At 43.7% G+C, this 21,903-nt stretch overlaps 1 protein-coding gene across 1 annotated transcript in view; it reads right to left on the bottom strand.

The window, feature by feature from the left end:
- The window catches only part of LOC144754686 (protein-arginine deiminase type-3-like), a 92,771-nt gene that overhangs the window by 15,294 nt on the left and 55,574 nt on the right, over positions 1 to 21,903 (bottom strand). The window contains exons 11-12 of the mRNA XM_078642807.1: positions 17,500 to 17,654; positions 5,363 to 5,507 (exon numbers count right to left, since the gene is read on the bottom strand). Of these exons, the coding sequence (XP_078498933.1) occupies positions 5,363 to 5,507; positions 17,500 to 17,654 (300 nt within the window). The remainder of the gene's footprint in view (positions 1 to 5,362; positions 5,508 to 17,499; positions 17,655 to 21,903) is intronic.

The following is a 21,903-nucleotide window of genomic DNA, read 5'->3' on the forward strand; positions in this document are numbered from 1 at the left end:
ATCAGCGTCGAAGAGGTTATACACTAATGCATTTACAACTACCTCTGGCCAGTAGATGGCACTCTTGGATTGCAAATGAAAGATGTATTACTATTGCGCAAAAATGATGGATGGCTGTATTTTATAAGGTTTTGTAGGGTAAATGCATTAAAGGTAAAGGCAAACTCGGCGTAAAAAATAAAAATCTTTAAATGTGAGTATTTTCGTAAGTAATAAAGGCAAGTATTATGTGTAAAATATGTGTATATATATATATTTGTAAATATAGGGTTACAAGTGTATTTTTTAGGGTTTAGGGTGAGTATGGGTTTTTGGGTGGCAAGGGTAATATTGGGATTTAAGGTGGGTATGGGTTTTTGGGTGGCAAAGGTACTTTTTACGATTTGGGTGGGCACGGGTATTTTTAGGGTTTAAGGTGGGTATGGTTTTTGGGTGGGAAAGGTAATTTTAGGATTTGGTGTGGGTTTTTTGGATTGCAAGGGTAATTTTAGGGTTTAGGGTGGACATGTTTTTTTGGGTGGCAAGGTTAATTTTAGGATTTAGGGTGGGTATGGGTTTTTGAGACCGCAAGGGTATTTTTAGGGTTTAGGGTAGAGATGGCTTTTTGGATGGAAAGGGATTTTGTAGGGATTTGGGTGGATGTGGGTTTTTGGGTGGCAAGGGCTATTTTAGGGTTTTGGGAGGGTATGGGTTTTTGGGTGGTAAGAGTAATTTTAGGGTGGGTATGGGTTTTTGGGTGATAACTATATTTTTAGGGTTAAGGGTGGTATGGGCGTTTGGGTGAAAAGGGTAATTTTAGGGTGGGTATGGATTTTGGATGGCAAGGGTACTTTTAGGGTTTATGGTGGATGTGGGTTTTGGGTAGAAAAGGAATTTGTAAGGTTTAGGGTGGGTATAGATTTTTGGGTGGAAAGGGATTTTTAAAGGTGTGGGGTGGGTGTAGGTTTTTTGGGTGGAAAGGGATTTTATAACATAATAGTGAGTATAGGTGTGTGTGTGTGTGTGTGTGTGTGTGTGTGTGTAGTGTTAATACTTACCAATATTCACTTTACAATGCATGTCTTTAGCATGCATGCCTTTACCACAAAATTTAAGTGTTTTACAGGTACATACAAACCCATTACCCATACATACATGTGTGTATATATATATATATATATATATTTATATATATATATATATATATATATATATACATATGGGTTTATACTTACCAGTAAAATAGATACATTAATTGGGTAAAAGCAAGCGAGGTAAAGGCATAGTAGTTGTCAAAGATAGTTGTTGTTAAAACTTTAGTGGTTTAGACTTAGTGGTTAAGAAGTAGTTGTTTAGACTGTAGTTGTTCAAGTGGTAGTTGTTCCATCATACAACTGTTTCAAATGTAATAGGGTTGGTCATTTTTCTAGAATGTGCAACCAAAGGAGAACCGATCATAAGGAAAGAGTCAACTGGGTGCAACAGTAAAGGGAAGGAGACATGGTTGAAGAAAGCGGATCAAAGGAGGAAGTTGAAGCTTTGATGTAGGGCAATGTTGAAATGAAGGTAGTGTGTGAAACTCATACAGGTGTCCCCAAGGATGATCAGTATTGCCCACCTAAATGTAAGGTGCCTCTAATGAGGGGTTGATGTTGCGATGTGGCTGCACTCTTGTTCACCATATCTGTTGATCAATCAAGAGATCTGGTGTGATCTGGGTTAAGTGGAGCTGTGGACACCCAATGTGGAGTTGGTGGGGTATGGAGGGTCAAAGTTACTGATTTGCATTTTAAGGATAGAGTTACTAGCTGGTGTGTGTATGTGGTAGAGAAAGGATGTTGTTTGCTTAGATGGAGAGAGCAGAGGGCACTAAATATTGTGCTGAATCCAAATGCAAAGGAACAGGTGATGTTGATGACACCTGATGACGGGGATAGGTGGAGCGAAGAGTTTCCAACTTTGTTTGGAAATGGAATAGAATACTTAAAGAAATTTGTACTCAAAATTGCTCTAAGAAAGGGAACTGTTGCTAAGGCTCAAAAAGTATGTAATGTGCCAGTTATTTTACGAGATGCCATTAAGGCCGAATTGGATAGATTTTCGGAAAAGGATATCATCGAACAAATAATAATCAGAGCGGTTAAGTCCAATGGTCATTGATCCTAAGCCCAATTGTAGTATAAGGATGTGTGTGGATTTGAGAGATCTGAGTGGATCACCATCCTATCCCGAATATAAATGAGCTGCTGGCTGGTGTGAAAGGAGGGTGATTTTATTTTACACTCAATCTCTCGAGCGTCTATATTCAAGTGTTGCTGCATACAGAGTCAAAGCATTTGACTTCTTTTATAATGCCAAATGAAGCATTCTGTTTTGTTCATATGCCTTTTTGGACTAACATCCATTTCAGCATTGGTGCAACGGGTGGTGCAGAATTAGTCGGGTGGAGTGGAAAATGTGAGAGTGTTCCAGGATGATTTTTTGGTGTGGGCGGCAAGTAAGGGAGAGCATGATAAGTTGATGTGGAAGGTGTGTGGGATCTTGGAGGAGGCAGGCCTCACTGTGGAAGCTAGCAAATGTAAGATTGCTTGCCTGAGTGTGGAATATTTTGGCCACACCATGTCATATGATGGAATATCACCCAAGATCAAATTAATGGAGGCAATTGTTATGTTGATGGAAACTTGGCTAAATGAATCAGCTGCTCCCATCATGGACTTTTTAATACCTCCCAATTATGATATCGCTAGGTTGGACAGATCCAGTGGTCATGGTGCAGGCATCGCATGTTTACATCGCAGCAATCTAACAGTGAAAAAACGACATGCCGTCCTCCTGCCATCTTGTGAATACCTTTGAATTGAAGTGCCTGGTTGCAATAACCATTCATGCAAACTACACACGTTTTACCACCCACCTTGTGACAACTTTCCCTTCACAGAGCAGATCATGGACATCATCTCGGCCAATGCTGATTTTCATGGCACTCAGATATTTCTGGGAGATTTCAATCTCCACTGGAACAATGGTAATGATGTGGTGGTCAATAGCATTAAATCATTCCTATTTGACCTTAACCTAATCCAAATCTGTGACAGACTTACTCATATCAAAGGAGCTACCTTAAATCTTGTCATTGGTAAGCCCAACTCCATCCTCCTTGATTCGATCCTCCCATGTGAGTGGGCAGACCACTTTTGCTTCACCTTTCTCATCTTGGAATCGGTAAGAACAAGTAGAGCCCAGCCTAAGAACCCAAAATAGCTGAAATGATGTCTACGGAACATCAAATATCAAGATCTGACTGTTCTCTGCAATAACATCCGGTCCCCTCCCTTGAACATGTCGGATGTCCACGTCCTTACAGCCCACAATAACCAATCAATGTTTAAGGTACTAGACTAGGTTGTACCCCTACAGCTTAAAATAGTCAGCTGAACTGTCCAAACCATGGCTCAAAGATAGTCTTAATTCCAAAAGAAGAAATCTAAGACTTGCTGAAAGGATGTGGCGATCCCATCCCTCTCTTGAACATCTCTACCATTTGAGATCCCTGAGAAGCATTTATAATAAACGCATCAGATGCTGAAGGCCACCTTTTTCAGAACTCAACTAGATCAAGCAAAAAAATGTTCCAAAAAACTGTTCGAACTCATCAAGTCCCAAGCCAACAGCCATCCTAATCTCTCATCTCTGGGTCAAGGGTCAACACTGAACTGTGAAGAATTTGCTGATTTCTTCATGGATAAGACTATTAAGATTGAAACTGAATTAAGCTCTGCCCTTGATCATCGGTCGATCAGTCCACTGAACACCCTCCGTCCCCCAACTATGCATATCAATGACCCTGCGCAGACCCACCTCCCCAAAAACAATGCATTCTGGAGCCTGTTCCAAACTTTGGATGAATGCAACATACGCAAAATGCTGTCAACTTTGAAACCGTCCAATCACTACAATGACCCTCTGCCATCAAACCTTTTCCCGGAAGTGAGATCCTCCTTACTAACACTTTGGACTACGATTGTAAATACATCACTTCAGAAAGGTGCTATTACGAAATTGCCTAAAATCGGGTCAAGTTATCCCAATCATAAAGACACCATCTGCTGATCCCACAGACCTTCATAACTTTCGCCCAATCCCTAACATCCCTACCTTGACAAAGCTCCTGGGGAAATGTGTGATAGCCCAAGTCTGTAACCAAATCGACCATTTCCAACTCTTGAACCAATGCCAATCTGGCTTCCGTCTGGGCTATAGTACAGAGTCTGCGCTAATGCACATCGTCAATGATGCGTTAAGAATGTTGGACCACAATGAGTTGTGCATTTTGATCCTTCTTGACCTTTCATCAGCATTCAATACCGTCAAACATGATATCCTAATCAACCTCCTAGAACGCAGGATGGGGCTGTCGGGCCTCTACTTAACTGGTTCTCTTTGTTCCTTCAGAAAAGATCCCAAAGCTTCAAGGTGTACCTATCCCTGTCCCATGTGAAGCGATGCAATATGAGGAATACTGATATGTGTGGTGAGGATGAGCTGGAGAGGTGAACGAGAGGCGAGGAAGAAGCTGTGCTGAGGGAGCAGGAGTGCGGTAGAAGGAGTGTTCAGGATGAGCGGAAAGGAATGTTTGTAAAGAGGAGTGACAGAATGAAAATGTTGCCTGGATATTGAAAGGAGTACGTTCTGAACAAGAAGTTGAAATATTGTTTACCTACAGTATTGAAATGTATTAATGTATATTAGAATGTGTAAATAGTTTATTTTATTTTATGCAAAGCATGGGTAATAATTGTGCATGCATTGTATTTTTTTTGTCATGTTTTGTGAAGGTTTGTTGGGAAGAGAGATATGTTGTATTTGTAGGCATATTTCAAGCATATTACACTGTCTTAATTGGACTGTATGGGCTATTCTATTGGAAGGTGGAATGTGGAACGTTAGGTTCAAAGAAGGCGAACATGGCAGCTGGAGTCTAGGGCTTGCCAGGGTTGGTCGTAAGAGTGTACTGCTTATTGATAAAGAACATTTTGCTCACAAATTGGTTTGGGGATTTCGTTACCCTCCGGGGAGATGTTTGGCAGGATCAGGAAGAATGCTTTGAACAGATGTGAAGTGGGACCTAGGCAACATAAAACACTTTCTTTCAGGCTTGGAGAAGCCTCAGAGGCAGAGGTGGCCCAAATGGCACAAGGAGTTGCGATGAGGTTCAGATGGCTGTAATCCAAATATTACAGTACAGACAATACTTCAAGCCACCACAGGATGCACGAGTGAATTAAGATGCCAATAGAGGCAATCATTATAGTAGCAAAGAGCTTAGATTTTCACTATGGCATTTCTTATTGGCTTGCATGTCATTAAATTTGAAACTTACCTTACTGTCAGGGGCCGGCAGAAATGATAAGAACTCGTCAATGTGACCCACTTCCAACCAATCAGACCACAATTCCAGGGGTGGCTGTACCTTTTGTGCGTTAAGGAAGTCTCTGACAACCTTTGCCATCTGTAGTCCACCATTTCTGATAGAAAAAAACACAAGAAAAAGAGTCAAAGATCAAACATGGCGATATTAAGAAAAGTAAGGAAAAGCGACTAGACTGAGACACAGCAAAGGAGGAGATCAGATACAAGAAAAGAGACAATAATCATATCTGAAAAAATAGCAGTCAGACAAGTAGAACACAAAGGACAAGAGACTTGGGGCCAGATGTAGGTCGCCAAATACCGGTCGGTAACGGCCGATTTCGGCCGTTACCGACCGGTATTTGGAGTTTGAGATGTAGGGGGCCTAAATTTACAGAATCGGTAAAGTTACAGATTCGGTATATTTACTGATTTGGTAAAATACCGAATCGGTAAATTTACCGATTCTGTAAATCCAGATGTAGGTGGCACTGAAAACAGAGCCACAGGCCCTTAGGAATTCGTTATTTACCACCAAATAATACTGGGTGGTAAATAATGAATTTCTGTGTACATGCACATCTGTGCATGGACACCGGCGCCATGTGGCACACATACATGCCCTAAGGGCATGTATGTGTGTCACATTGCACACCAGCCAGAATCAGGGGTGCAACAAGGTGTCAAAGTGACACCCTGTCCCCCTTGTAAATTCGGTAATTTTACCGAATCGGTATTTACCGATTCGGTAATTGACATTGATTCCTATGGGCCTCAAGACCCATAGGAATCAATGGCAATTACTGAATAGGTAAATACCGATTCGGTAATTACCGAATCTTACCGATTCGGTAATTGAATTGGTAAAAATACCTACATCCCGATTGCCAGTTCTTAAATACCGAATCGGTATGATTTGGTATTTAAGAATCAGTAATTGGGGATTACCTACATCTGGCCCTTGGGGCCATATGTAGGTGGCCAAATACTGGTCGGTAACGGCCGATTTCAGCCGTTACCGACCGGTATTTTGGTTTTCAGATGTAGGTGGCCAAAATATTACCGATTCTGTATATTTACCGAATCGGTAAATTTACCGAATCTGTAAATTACCGATTTGGTAAATGTACAGAATCGGTAATATGGGATGTAGGTGGCACTGGAAACAGTGCCACAGGCCCTTAGGAATTCGTTATTTACCATGAAATATTATGGCATGGTAAATAACGAATTCCTGTGTACATGCACATCTGTGCATGTACACCTGTGCCATGTGGCACACAGACATGCCCTAAGGGCATGTCTGTGTGTCACATGGCATACAGACAGAAACAGGGGTGCAACAGGGTGTCAAAGTGACACCCTGTCCCCCTTGTAAAATCGGTAATTTTACCGAATCGGTAATTACCGATTCGGTATTTGCTATTGAATCCTATGGGCTTCAAGGCCCATAGGAATCAATGGCAAATACCGATTCTGTAATTACCGAATCGGTAATTACCGATTCTTACCGATTCGGTAATTGTTAAAGAATAAATTTACCTACATTGCATTCACCGAATTGTAAATACCGAATCGGTAACATTCGGTATTTACGATTCGGTAAATGCAATTTACCTACATATGGCCCTTGATCTGGCACTTACAGGAAAGGAAGAGAGATAGAGATAGAGAAAATCAGAAAGAGAGAGCGACACTAGGGAAAGATCAGAGGGAAAAGAGACTTGTTGTGACACAAAAGAAAAAGGAGCACAAAAGATCCCGGAAAGGAAAGGAAGATGCAACATGAGAAAGGAAACATGTAAGTAGTTCATCCAAAATATGTTTTACTTTGCATTCTGGTAACTGTTTTTTTGCATTTTTAATCGGAAAGAAAAATCTACATGCATCAGAATGCAAGGAAACACGGGACTGGATGAGCTAATACTTGGTATGGAGCAGTATTATATTTTCTGAAAAAAAATATCAATAAGTACTTTTGCTTGAAAAACATATTGTATCACTCTTTCGAAGAAATACAATCATCTAACTCGCAAAGAAATGAGGATAGGAAGTTAAAAGGACAGCTTCAGAGAGCAGAACTTGTTTTTTGTCAGGTGTGAGTAGTTCACTCAGTATTTCCTTGGCACGCTTGTTTGAATTTTATTTTAAACCTGCGACCTGAATTCAAATAAAAATAGAGCTAGAGATCTCAGCACTGCACCACGTTTATTATCCTACTACTTTTATTACGCACACCAAATTGTCACACAGACTGTCACACACGAGGCACTAAAGCATACCACAGTAACATAATGCAAGTATATGTATTCCATACTCTTAAATACTACAAGTATTCGCAAAGTGGACTGCACATTTCTACAAAAAGCGGGCATTGGAGAAACTACAAGGTGAAAAATACATGAAAACCTTGGAGGATAGATATAAAATCAATTCAAAAGACTGCAAGATCAGAAAAGTGGTTCTAGAGCTTCCTCACAAAACGAATGGGCTTCTTAATGCTGGAACACCTTTTAGGATTTTATAAGATTATACAAACATGTTTGAAGGATTTAAAATCTGATTACCATGCTGCTTGGAGGGCTGGTTCTCTAGCCACTGACCTACTGGGACGCTATTGCCAATAGCAGAACTGCTTAATGCTTCGCTGTCAGACACTCACCAGTTTCCTCACCCTTAATGAGGCTGGGGAACTGAGCGTCTGGCAGGTGGGCAGCAATTTTTAACATTAGGGCTGTTAACACCTGAGTATAAATGAAGCCCCAAGTGTTTTGTAGGCACTTTGGTTGAGATGCCTAAACAGGCATGGGCTAGTGTGGAATATTTTTGATTTAGAAAAAACAAGCTGGGTATTTTTCAAAATGGTACAAAGTAAATAAGATCTATCCATCCTTAAGAAGTTTAGGTGGGTCTGGATATACAAAATGTTTTGTAGAGTACTTAGGTGGTGGATGGATTCCATGACATAGATTGAGATATCTTTGGTGGGCTTTGCTGACTAGGAGCTGATTAATGGTATTTTGTGAGAATTAGCCACATCTAAAAGGTGTTTTAATACCGAAGGCTTCAACTATCTATAAACAGTTGTTTTATGAAACAAATTTCATAGCATAGCTTGAAAAGCACTCAGCAATCTGGAGTTAAGAGATCAGCATAAATGTGTTTCTAGATTCTTGGGGCAGGTATGGCTCTGATGTTCAGATGAACTGGACCAGATTGTAAACTGAGATTGGTGTAACAAATTGTTTTATCATTATTTCGGTTATATGCAAAACTTGCTAAATTCGATCTAATGGATTCCAGTGCCTGAGGATATGTGGGAAGGTTAGGCTAGTTGGCTTAATCTCTTCTTTTCATACCCTAGGCAATCTATAAGGGATGATATCCAAGCCATGGCATACTGTGTGGTTGTGAACTTCAGATTAACATCAACATTATTATATGTAATGATGTTTTCTAAAGCCAAGTATTTGTATACTAACAAGATACTCTGGATGACAAAAGAGTTGATGGCTCTTAAGAGGCGCATTCTCTCTATTTGGAATGTAGGTCTTAATATATTATTCTTTGATAGCTTCTTGGGATAATCTAGTTGGTCGCCATAAAGAATATACAAATATTGTGGTTAAATATTTAACTTTAAAAGCATTAGGGGTCATTTCTTAAGGCTCTTTTCACAAATCTGATTGGTCTTTAGTAGTCATTATTTGTCCTAATTGCAGTTCTTTCCTTTTACATTCATCGACCAAAAAGTATGTAGGCTGATATTTCTGCACACATTCATGTATCTGTGATCTGAAAATTTTGTCTGTCCTATATTTTAATTTTATTGTGCTTTACTTGAGCAATTCAATATTGATACTATACACAAAATAAATACTGATACCTATGAAAAAGCAGAAAACAATTATCAGACAAAATGAAAGGAAAGAGAGTGGTCAGAAATGAGAAAAAGTGAGAAGGGGCAGAAGTGGACAGAGAGAAAGTGGGAGGAGGACAGGAGAGAGAGAGAGTCAGAGAGAAATCAGGCGGTACAGATCACATGAGACAAAAATGAACAGATGGAGGAGGAATAGATAAAGATCAGGCATAAGGGAGTGAGACATGGATCAGACATAAGTGACAAAAGCAATATTTATCGTAATGGAAAGAAAAAGTTCCAACACATGGAAAAGAAACAACAATCTGACACAGTGTACATACATAAGAGATGTAGTGGCTAAGATAAGACATAGGAGTATCCATAGATTTGAAAAAGGAAATGATCAGGCCTGTTAGAAACAGTGATCAGAGATGCAGAAAAGAGACACTGAACAAACATGTGCAAAAGAGGCAAAGGCTGTAGATACAACAAAGAAAGCATAAAGAGATAAACAAAGGTTATCCAAAAGGGAAGTGAAAAAAACGGAGATACAGAAAAGAGACAAGGATCAGACAAGCAGAGGAGAAGGGGCAAATATCAGACACAATGGAAAAATGCAAAGATAAGACACTATGCAAGAGAAAAAGCAGAGAAAAAGGGGAAGAGAAAATAATCAGACACCAAGAAAGTGACAGATAAAACATAAAGAAAGAGATATAGATATTTCAGAAATCCAATATTTTATTTAATGAAGTCCTTAAAAATAAAATGTATATTAAATAGTAAACTTACACTACACATTACTCTGTAGAGCTTTCTTTTTTCTGCGGTGCTATGTAGCATTGTAAGGGACAGGTAACTGTAGTGTGAACATGGCGGAAAGCAGAGAGTGCTGGTCAGGAGTTCTCTTTTCTCTGTTGTGCTATGTGCATTGTAAAGTGAATGTGCGACATAAGGAAATTAAACTACCTGCCTCTCGGTGATGGACTAAGCTCACGCATAGCTGCCAAGAATCCAGATTGCTTTGTGTGACATTTTCATAGTTTCAGTGTAATTATGAGTGACATTTCAACCACTATGAGTGACACTTTCTTGCTAGCAAAATTAAGCAAGCAAGGAAGACCAAGGAAACATTTAAAGAAATTACATCCATTTGAGCCTTGGCTTTGCGGCTCGGACTGGAGGCCAAAAAACACAGTGGTGAAAGCATGCCTAGTGTTGCAGTGGACGGGCCGGTAGAAAAACAAAAGAGATTGCCAGCCCTAAAGCCCCCCCCCCCGCCCTACTCCCTGTCATGTCTTGACATAAATAATGACAGACTCGTGGTATGCGCTTTCTATTCACTGAGCTTTATTAACACGTCTGTTCCAGTCCCTGTCCCTACTCTATCTGCCCCTTTCCTGTCACTGCTCCTCCTCTTCCTCCAACCCCTAGACTCCTCCCATCCCAACTACTAGAGCGTGTACAACATCACACTCCCTGCAAAATCAATCTGGAGAGCACCATCTCAGGATTCGGGGCCTCTCTCTGTGACGCACTCCGGCCCAATAGCAAGGGTGAGAGAGGCCCCAACAACTTCATGAACAGTTTAATTATCACGGATGATCCACCTATGCCTAATTGAACCGTGACCGTGATTAGTGCTCCCACTGATCCAGACTACAGGCTGAGGCAGCTGCTCATCGCGCCCTGCCATTGAAAATAATCAGATATAATTATTAGCACAGTGACACATAGGTGGCAGTACCTGATAACTAGTACTTACTTCAACTTTAGCAGCACTGCAGGCAGTGTGACTCTGGCAGGCAGCAGGCTCATGCTGGGAGCCACCTCGGACAGGTAATCATTTCGGTTTGCCGGCTGTCTTCAGTGAGGTCATGTGCTTCTACTGTAGATCAGCTATGCACGGGAATCCTCCTTGCTACCTCTTTCAAGTGACCAGGCCAAAACCGAGCTTCTCCACAGCCCTAGGCAAGCAGAAAGAGCCTCTAATAAGAGGCTCCACACCCTGCCAATAGATGCTAGAGGGCGGCGGGCAGTAATTGGAAGAACGGAGTGTGGGCAAAAGAAAACAGAGTCTGGGAAACAATTACAGGGCACAGCAACAGATGGAACCCTGCGGAGCATGTCTTTAGAAGGAGGACGCAATTGACACTCCATAAACTGCTTGATTTGCAACTCCTTCCACTAGCAGCCCTGGAAGTGAAATTACAACCCCAGGCCCCTAAGCCTCAACGGAACCTATCGATTCAATGCTAATGCGCCTAGTGTTTGAGACAGCAGCCGGGTAAAGAATGGAAGCCAACAATTAGAGACATAGACTGAGCCAAGGCTGACCTGAGGATGGGGGTGGCTGCGAAATGTGCTCTGAAGCGTTTCAAACATGATGCGTTGGCTGTCTCTCCCGGCGAACGGGGGGCCTGCAGCTGCACCACACTCAGTGACTTCTTGATCCCTGAAGCGCATCCGAAACTTATGTCGCCCGCTTGCACCGCAGATGGTAGCAGAGCAGGTCAGAGCGAGGACAGACCTGTGACTATTCACGGTTCGTTCAGTTCACCAGTGGTGGTCGTATTGACCTGGTCGATTCACCCGGATCTCCATTTTAAGATAATTTCCAGTGCCAGTCGAGTCTGACCCCGGCGCTTCAGACCGACCTCACTTCCTGAGGTCACAACCACCACCAGGGCGCCACAGAGCCTATAACACAACAACCCGGGGAACCAGGCAGTAGATGACAGATTGTAACATGGTAGCACTTGTAGCCCGGCACTGAGAGCTCTTTAACTGTTACTGAGCCAGTGCTGGCAAGTGAAATCTGCTGCAGCACGGCCGGGCACATGCACAGGTGTCAGAGGCACCAGCGCACGCTAGTATGTGGCGTAGGCAGCAAGTGTCAGCGCTGTCAGCAGACAGAGTGGTCAGCAGACAGAGTGCGGTCAGTGGCAAAAATGCGTAACAATACTTTTCAGTGCGGTGATGCGGGAACACCACACTGAAATGCGTTAGTACTTGGCAGGCCTGCTCACGCATCTTGGAGGTGCAGTTGCAGGGTGTTTAACTTGCTGTGGTGAACTTTCTGCAGAGGTCTAGAGGGGAACTGACCCTTGTGGACCGTGGTGTTCCCGGGCTGTTGGCAGAGGCGACGTTGAGACTCAGTAAGGATCGGAGAGCCTCGGTGCAGATTTGTTTCCGGGGGAAATACCAGGCTGCTTCAGCACTGGCTGGGTATCCCCAGCTCAGTATCCTGCAAAAACTGTGTTTAGTGAGCAGAAGGAGGATAGGAGCCATATGACTCCAGAGCGTGGGCTCAGGAAAAGTAGCAAGAAGAAACCCAGGAATCCTCTAAACTCCCCTTCCAAGACACGAGAGAGAAAGAGAAAAGGTGAGTGCAACAGGGATATGGGGAAATGAAGGAGGCTGAATTGAAGGGAGAAAACCAGATACGCTTTGAGGAATAGAAACATATGTTGGAGGCAACGACTGGGGAGTTGACTCAGAAGCCAGTTGTGGTGTCTCATCCCATCCAGGATATTATTGCAAAGGGGAAACCTAAGTCTAGTTTCCGTTAGGCCCGGGGTAAATGCAAATCTAAAGATTCTGTGGGTAGAGGGTCTAAACCAGCAGAGCGCATTAAGGTCAGCCCCCTCCCTAAGATCTTTCTTCAAGGTCCAGTCCCAAAAAGCATGTGGCAAACAAAATGGTGGGGGCTCCATCAGCACAATGGAGGTGGAGAAGCAGGGAGCAGAGGGTAACAGGATGATCTTTGAAGAAAGTACCAGGTACAAGGTGCTAGCAAGAGAGGAGGTGCATAAACAAGTACAGCCCTTGGAGTACAGTTTCAAAGTTTCAGTCCTGGCATTCAAGACTCTAAAAACCAGCATGGTGTTGGGAGATTACTAGTGACCTTACCAGAAGAGATAAGAGGCGAATTCAGGATATCGGAGAAGAATCAAGGAAGAATACACAAAACTTGCACTGCCATTACATTCAAAATGAACACCTTAATGGAGAGAATGTATGTGAAGGAGGCTTTATTAGAGGAGCTCCATAGAGAGGTTGAAGCCAATCATGGTGAAATTTAGAGCTTGAAAACAGGAGAGAAAGAACTCAGAGACAAAATAGAATCCTTGGAAAATAATGTGAGATAAAATAATGTCAGAGTATTAAACATCTCAAAAGGTTTAGAAGGAAAAAATATTCAGGGTTTAATGATTAGTATGTTGAAAGAATGTATCCTTGCTGTAGACCCCATAGAGCTTGAGGCGGTTATACAAAGGGTTCATTGCAATCCTTTCACAAAAAATGTATACAGGAAGAACCCAAGAAAAATTCTGATTAATTTTAAGACATATTCACTGAAATAGAGAATTTTATAGGAATCCTTTAAACATGGAAGCCACACAAAAGGACAATGATCTTTCTGTAGATGTTCTGATATTTCTAGAGCCTTGCAGAACAGACAGGGGGAGTTGGTGAAGTATATTCCGTAACTTGCCCACTGCCCAAATGAGACTCCCTGCCACTCTAAAAATCATGGGCAAAAATAAAATGCACAGCATAAGGGACCCCAAGCAGGTAGAACATTTAGTGGAATAGATCAAAGCACAACAGAAACAGAACATGTCAATGAATCAAACGGTTGGAAGAGGGAAGAAATCAGTAGAACAAAGCAAAACAGAGGGCAAGCAGAAAAGGCAAAACAGGGCAGAAGAGGGCAAAACAGAGTGCAGAAAAACAAGCAGAAAAGGAAAGACAGAGGGATTGCGGGAAAGCTGGCCAGGAGATTTGTCACTAGGTGAGTTGGCACAGGGACCTGTTCACACTTAACATGTTCTGGCAGAGGATGGTGTCAAAAGATGTCTACTTTATTCCAAGCATAGTGGTTAAATATATGTGCTGGTTCACTTATATAGTATAGTATACATGTAAAGTGCTTTCTCAGGCTCAGCTGGAACACTATTGGAAACACTGTGCATTTGGAAAACTTGGAAACAAAAAAAGGAAGTCCCCTGGTGTACACCTGGAGGACATTGTTGTTTTTTTCCTGCCAGGGATTTCTATGCTTGCAATCCAGTCCCAGGCAGGATAAAACTGCATTTGAAGACTTCCCCTTTGTAGTTGTAGTTATTTGGTACCTGGCTGTCAGGAAAGTCTTACATGTGGCAATGTTTCCACTGGTGTGAATAAACTGGTACCCACCTTTAAATGAGGCAGGGGAACAATTGATGGTTGGTTAAGAAATCCTTTATTTTTGGGAAGATTGTCCCTTGTTGCCCACCTACAAATTAGGCCATAGATTTCCCAAAATTAAGATGGCCTTTTCAAATTACATGTGCTATTTTTAACCAATTAAATAATTAGCCTCAAAAGGTACATATCCCTATTTTTCATGTGATTTGTAGAGACTGTATTTTCAAAATTTCTCAAAATATATGAAATAAGGAAACTGCTGTGTTAGTAAACTGTAATAGTATTTCTATGAAAAAAGTCAGTACCTTGAACAGGCTAAATTAAATAAAAGGTTTTGCAGCACATAAATACCTTGACTAGGCTACCCAAAATGTTTGTCAACGCTAAGTTGTCATCTAAGATCTTACATTTTCTCTCTGGAGGTGGTTTATTCTCTGTGGACTGTCCACTTCGGAGTGTCCATGTTTCTCCTTATGGCCACGTAGAATGGAACGAGACCTGAGATAGGATTAGTGGTCTTTTGGGAGCGTGTATTTAGACAAGCATAATGGTTGTGTAGAAAATGTAAGAATGAATGAAAGTCTGGGGTTAGTTGAGGCTATTATGTGTTTCCAGATCAAATTTCCAAAAGCTCCTCTCTACTAAGTTGACAATTTGATGGCCATGCAAAAGAGACTGAACAGACACATCCTTTCATGCTCAGCCTTATTGAGGTGAATCTCAGGAGTCAACTCTATGGTGAGCATGCTCAGTGGTACTTGACAGATGATGTGTTCTGTAAGGTAGGGCTGCCTGTGCTGGGGCTGTACATCATGCTTGGCTTTATTTATTTTATTTATTTGTGGGTTTGTACCGCGCTGGACTCGACTCCCGAAGGAGTATCTCCGCGCCTTTGACAGCTACAGCATAAAAAGAGGGGACAAACCACAGAGTGGTGTTCAGATTAGTATTTCTAAAATAGGAAAGTTTTAAGCTGTTTCCTGAAGGGGAGGTGCTCTCTGCATTGTCTGAGAGACTTTGGGAGGCTATTCCATAAGGAAGGTCCTGCCACAGATAAAGCCCTGGTCCCATGTCTGGCTTTCTTAGCCCTGGGTACACAAAGCAGGCTTTGCTCGCTTGACCTAAGAGAGCGGGTAGGGACATAGGGGATAAATTTGTTTGCCAAATATGCTGGCCCTAGTCCATTTATGCTTTTATGGATTATACAGCATATTTTAAATTTGGCTCTCTGTTTGACTGATAGCCAGTGTAGTTTCACCAGCAAGGGTTTTGATGGGGTTCGAGGAGGGGCGTTCAGTACCAGGCGGGCAGCGGTGTTTTGGACCACCTGGAGTCTAGCCGTCACCCCTTCACTTACAGACAATAGTAGGCCATTGCAATAATCTAGTCGATTTAGGACCAGTGCCTGTACTAATGTCCTTCTGGTGGAGTCTGGAAGCAATGGGAACACTTTCCGTAGCAAGCCAATGATGTGAAAGCAGGAACCCACCACCTTTGTAGTGCCATGTATGTTTTACGGATATACTATTTACTGATATGTGCAATTTACTAGTGTTGGGTTTCAAATTATAGGCCTTCATTCGACGAGAATTAATGTAGGGCAGCACCACAAACCCTCTTGCTGTGCTTCCCTACACCAGCGTGACAGGGCAGGAATGCACCGCATTTATGAAATACGGTGCATTCCTTTTCCCCTGAGATAGTGCACAATTTGCTGCCTAGTGCCAATGCAGGCACCCTTGCACCATGGTGCAAGAGTGTCTGTTTCGCATGCAGGATTGTTTTTGTGAAGGTTTGGCCACCTTCATGCACAAAAACAATACTGAGGGGCGTTTTCCTCTTTCTGTGTCTGCTGCAGAATGTAGAACACATGTAAAGAGGAAAAAACGAGGAGAAATATAAAAATATTTCTCCTCGTTACGCCTGCTCTGGGGAGGCCTAAGGTTTTGGACCTGCCCAAGGTTTACTTGATTAAGTAAATCTGGGGCAGCCTCAAAGTTGATGGATGTTGCACAGGAAAACTCACTTCAACACCCATGGAACACCTCCTTCGCGCAGATTAGGGCAACAACAGCGATTTGTGCTGCTTTGTCTCACTCCATATCTCTGAGGCCATGCAAAGCCACGCAAGTTACTTTGTGTGGCCTTGTGGATATGATTGAGAGGCTTGCGCAGCAGAAGTGTAAATGACGCAGTGTAAGCCTCTCTTAAGTTAGCCCCATAGAATTTATTCTTCCAGAGACTGGTTGTTTATGCTTCTGTTCCGGTGGTCAGTTTATGCTTCCTAACTCAGTTAACGGGGACCGCTCTTGCAGTCGAGTGCAAGTGACCTCAGGGAGGGTTGTGCAGTGCACATATTTATTGCTTGGGGAGTCCACATCAACAAGCCATTATCTTGATCAAGCTGAGTTGCAACTACATTAGCAAGGTAATACTTTGAACAGTCTAACTAATATGTCTATTAGCATGTTGTAATCATGTACCTTTTCTGCAGGCTAATAAAGATGGAAAAGGTTCAGACTGGAAATCATTGATCTTTTCTCACAATTCCTCATATAAACTAATTTGAGAATATCATCTAACTGCCATTCCTGAACCAGTTCTTTTTCTTTATCTACAATTTCTTTCCCTTTCTACATTTTGCTTATTATTTCTTCTCCCTATCCTCGCTATCATTTTCATGCTTATATTATCCCTCTTCAATACATATGTTCTCTTCCTCATCGCTCTTTAAACCTTTAACCCTGAATTAATTTTTACTCTCTGCCATGTTCCACCCCATAGCCTACACTTCTCTCATTCATGTAATTTTCCTCTTCCAATTTCCTCTCATTCGTCTGTTAACTATCTCTCTATATATATGTGTCGATTCCTCTCATCGCTTTCTCACTGCCTACCTTATATCCATCTTTTTTCATAGCATGAATGTTTCTTTCTCTCCCTATCTGTCCTTTCTCTTCCTCTCTGATTCCTCATCTTATCCCTTTGGTAACTCTGAGTCACTTGGGACTCCTGTGGTAGAACCATTTGCCTTCATTCACTCATACACTTACGTGGGATTTTTGCCACCAATCAGGATCCTACCCAATGGGTACTCCTTTCCGTTCACTGTCACTGGAGGACACACCTCAAGATTGCCGAAGGAGTCCAAGCTGTTGACTTCTTCGGGTTTTTCTGGTTCTCTTGTCACATAACCAAAATCCGGCCCCTTGAGAATGGTATATGATAGAAGTTTTTGTACAGAATTAGAAACATTCCTTTAGATTCTAAGAGAAATAGATGTGTCTTAAAAACTGTTATCAAAACACACATTTGTATTACTTCCAATGAGTAGTCTTACAATGAGTCTGTGTACAGTCATCAACTCTGCAAGTCATGTCAGATATTTAGAACATACAATGATGGAGGCAAGAAGAGGTCAGTCTGGAAGGTCACAAGGTATTTTATAAAGTTGGGAGGTGCAGAGGTTTCTTTTGAGATGTAATAGCCTCTTACAAGATAAGAACAGTTGAATTTGAATGTCCAGTCTGTTTTTAGGTCATCATGGTCTCATGGAAAGGTGAATGGCCTAATTTAGAGTTTTGCGGATGAGACACTCCATCACAAACATGATTGATAGCTCGTTTGTGATATTACAAGCGCATTATATCATATGCCACTTGTTACGTTTGTGACAGAGTATCAGATCTGCCAAACTCTAAATAAGGACTGAAGTCTATTGTGCGACTGTGAAGGGTATCATGGGGTTCCTGACGCCATAGAGAGCCCTGCAAAAATATTATGTGAGGGTAATGAGGTGTATATGGAGGATGAAGAGCGCTTTTATAATGATGCCAAGGGAGGGCCTGGGCATACGGTGCGGGTAAAATGGTTTTGGATTGGAGTAAAAGTTTCAAATGTAACACGACAAGTTCCCTTGTTGGGTTGATCTGATCATGTTTAGATGATGAGGCAGTTTCTTGTAGGTGGAAGGAGATCTTATGAGGCAGAGGAGGTGTTGTCCTTATGGTTGCTCGTGAGAGTGACAAAGATTGTGTTGGGATTTAGCAGTCTTTTGTGAGAAAAAAGGAACCCAATGTGGAAGGTGCGATTACAATTCAAGAATGACAAATCACTTTGCTCTCCTGAGGCACAGCCGGGAGCAGCGCTTTTCGCTCTTTTAAAACTGTTATTTGTGTATTTTAAAACTGTATTATTGGACTCACCCCTGGGCCACCACCTTCATTTTGGCACTGACACCCCCCGCACAGCGGAGCTATCGCTGCAGCGGGCGAGGTGCTTGAAATCCTGATTGCCGCCATTGGACACGAGCGCTAAGCCACGCCCACTCGCGCAGGCCACGCCCCCTCCGCTGGCCTCACTTTTAAGCGCTGATTACAAGCGCCGGCCCCAGAATCACTTTGCTCTCCTGAGGCACAGCCGGGAGCAGTGCTTTTCGCTCTTTTAAAACTGTTATTTGTGTATTTTAAAACTGTATTATTGGACTCACCCCTGGGCCACCACCTTCATTTTGGCACTGACACCCCCCGCACAGCGGAGCTATCGCTGCAGCGGACGAGGTGCTTGAAATCCTGATTGCCGCCATTGGACACGAGCGCTAAGCCACGCCCACTCGCGCAGGCCACGCCCCCTCCGCTCGCATCACTTTTAAGCGCTGATTACAAGCGCCGGCCCCAGAATCACTTTGCTCTCATGAGGCACAGCCGGGAGCAGCGCTTTTCGCTCTTTTAAAACTGTTATTTGTGTATTTTAAAACTGTATTATTGGACTCACCCCTGGGCCACCACCTTCATTTTGGCACTGACACCCCCCGCACAGCGGAGCTATCGCTGCAGCGGGTGAGGTGCTTGAAATCCTGATTGCCGCCATTGGACACGAGCGCTAAGCCACGCCCACTCGCGCAGGCCACACCCCCTTCAACCCCCTTACCTCACTGTTATTTAACATGTGTCACCATCGGAGCGCAGCAGACGAGCGCAGAGGGCGCGACGATTGCGCGCCGAAGGCGCGCCTAAGGCAAGCCCGTCTGCGCCCGTCCGCGGCCGGCTGGGGCCGGGGGCCCGTCATTCTGCCCAAATTATATCCTATGCCCCCCGGGACCTGATCGCATTACACTCTCCCTGGCCGTTGGAATCCACCAGCCACTTTAAATTATGCCAACTTGGCGTCTTCAACGCCCGTAGCGTTTTCCCTGAACTCAGGGCCCTCCCATCCTCCTCCACCTCCGAGCATACCGCTTCCCTCCCACCTTCCATAACCCGGCCTGCTCAATCATCACCACCCTATCTGGAACTAACTATCACCTACCTTAACACCCGGTCGCTAGTCAGTCACCAACATGACATCTGCCACCTCCTGGACTTAGATCGACCTGATATTCTACTTCTTACCGAGACCTGGCTGAATGACGACTCTTCCCCTGATATCTTGGCAGCCATTCCTCCGGGGTATTACATTCTTCAAGCTAACCGACCAGCTGGTAAATCCGGAGGTGGCGCAGCCGCTATTATCAAACTCCCCATCACATTCACCTCCCTCTCCCTACTCACTATCCCCCAGGCTGACTGCCTGGTTATCAGACTCGATTCCTCGGTGTCCCCTCTTATTTGCGTTTTGGTATACCGTCCCCCTCTACCCATGCCCAACTTCCCCTCCATCTTCTGCAATCTACTATCCCAGCTCACTATTAACTACTCTAAACTCCTGGTTTTAGGAGACTTTAATTACTGGCCGTCGGACCCACATGAAAGCACTCACTCCTTGGCTTTCACTGATCTATTAAGCGGTCTCAATGGCCTTCAACATGTCCACACAGCCACCCACCTCAAAGGCCACACCTTGGACCAGGTGTGGACCTATAACCTCGAAACCAAATCACTCACGATCCTCCCCTGTCTTTGGTCGGACCATTTCTTAATTTCTTTTCTTCTTCTGGTCCCCCCGTCGCCCCCCCCGCAGCCAGGGTCCTAGCTTCCTGGCCCGCAACTGGAATAATGTAGACCTCGACCTTTTCCTTTCCTCTCTAACGTCTTTGGCTCCGCCCGGCCTAGGCTCTCCTGATTCCCAGGAAGCCGCACTCACCAAATGGCTAGAGTCTGCCAGCGACAAGATCGCCCCTCTTAAGTCAATTAGAACTAAGCGCCCCCACGACGCACATCGCTGGTTCTCTGATGGTCTTAAAACTTTGAAGCTGGAACTTCGCCAAGCTGAACGCCGTTGGCGTAGAAACTACGATCCTTTAGAAAAATCCAACTTCTTAAAATTATCCGGAGAATATAAGCAGGCAATCTCAGCGGCCAAAACTACCTACTTCTCCACAAAAATTCTCAACTCCGCGCAAAAATCCAAGGACATTTTTGCTATTGTGGAGGAGCTTTCACACCCAGACAGGGTGACCATCAAACCCCTCCCATCTCAGTCACTTTGTGACTCCCTTAACGGTTTTTTTATAGACAAAATCAGCAAAATTAAAAACAGTATTTCCTCTGGCCCTCCGGTGCTGTCCCTCCCGGAGGCCATCCCCTTTTCTAATCCCCTCTCCTTAACTCAGCTTCCCTCTATACCCGAAGAAGACTTCCGCTCCCTCCTTAACAAAGTCTCATCTGGTTCCCCCACTGACTGCTGCCCTCCGGCGATTCTCCGGGCAGCTTTTTCGGCCTGCCCTGCCCCCCCACTCGCACTATTGAACAATTCTCTTTTACTCGGTGAGGTCCCCAGTCAGTTCAAGAACGCCATAGTGGTCCCTATATTAAAAAAAACCAACGCCGACCCCTCGGTATTGGGCAATTTCCGTCCCATCTCCCTTCTTCCTTACCTGAGTAAGGTACTTGAGACACATGTGACCAGTGTCCTCAGCTCCTTCATTGAGGATTCCAACTTTCTAGACTCCCAGCAAGCCGGGTTTAGACCTGCCCATTCGACAGAGGCTGTTATCCTATCTGTCATGGAGGAACTCCGCAAAGGCGCTGACTCCAACACCAGTCAAGCCTTAGTGCTCTTAGATCTATCGGCAGCCTTTGACACGGTCGACCACACCATCTTGGTCGACCGTGTCAAAGAGGCGGGCATCAGTGGGACGGCCCTTAACTGGGTCCGTTCCTTCCTGGCGGACCGTCACCAATCGGTCCGTCTTTCCCAATTCACGGCCCGCAGGGCGAGGCTCACCTGTGGCGTCCCACAGGGTTCGTCTCTGTCACCCCTCCTCTTTAATCTGTATCTCACCCCCCTGATCCGCTCCCTCCGCGGTAGGAATGTCACTGCATTTAATTATGCAGATGACATTCAGCTCGTCTTCAAGCTTGACTCCTCGGACGAAGCGGTTCAAGATTTTCAATCCACCCTCTGCCATATCAGTAATTGGATGGGAGTTCATCATCTCAAACTTAACCCCGACAAGACGGAGCTTGTTCTTGTCGGAGGCCCATCCAATCCCTGGAATCCAACTTTCTGGCCCCTTT

This window comes from Lissotriton helveticus, chromosome 5_1, assembly GCF_964261635.1.
Source record: "Lissotriton helveticus chromosome 5_1, aLisHel1.1, whole genome shotgun sequence".
In the NCBI taxonomy this organism is placed as follows: Eukaryota; Metazoa; Chordata; class Amphibia; order Caudata; family Salamandridae; genus Lissotriton; species Lissotriton helveticus.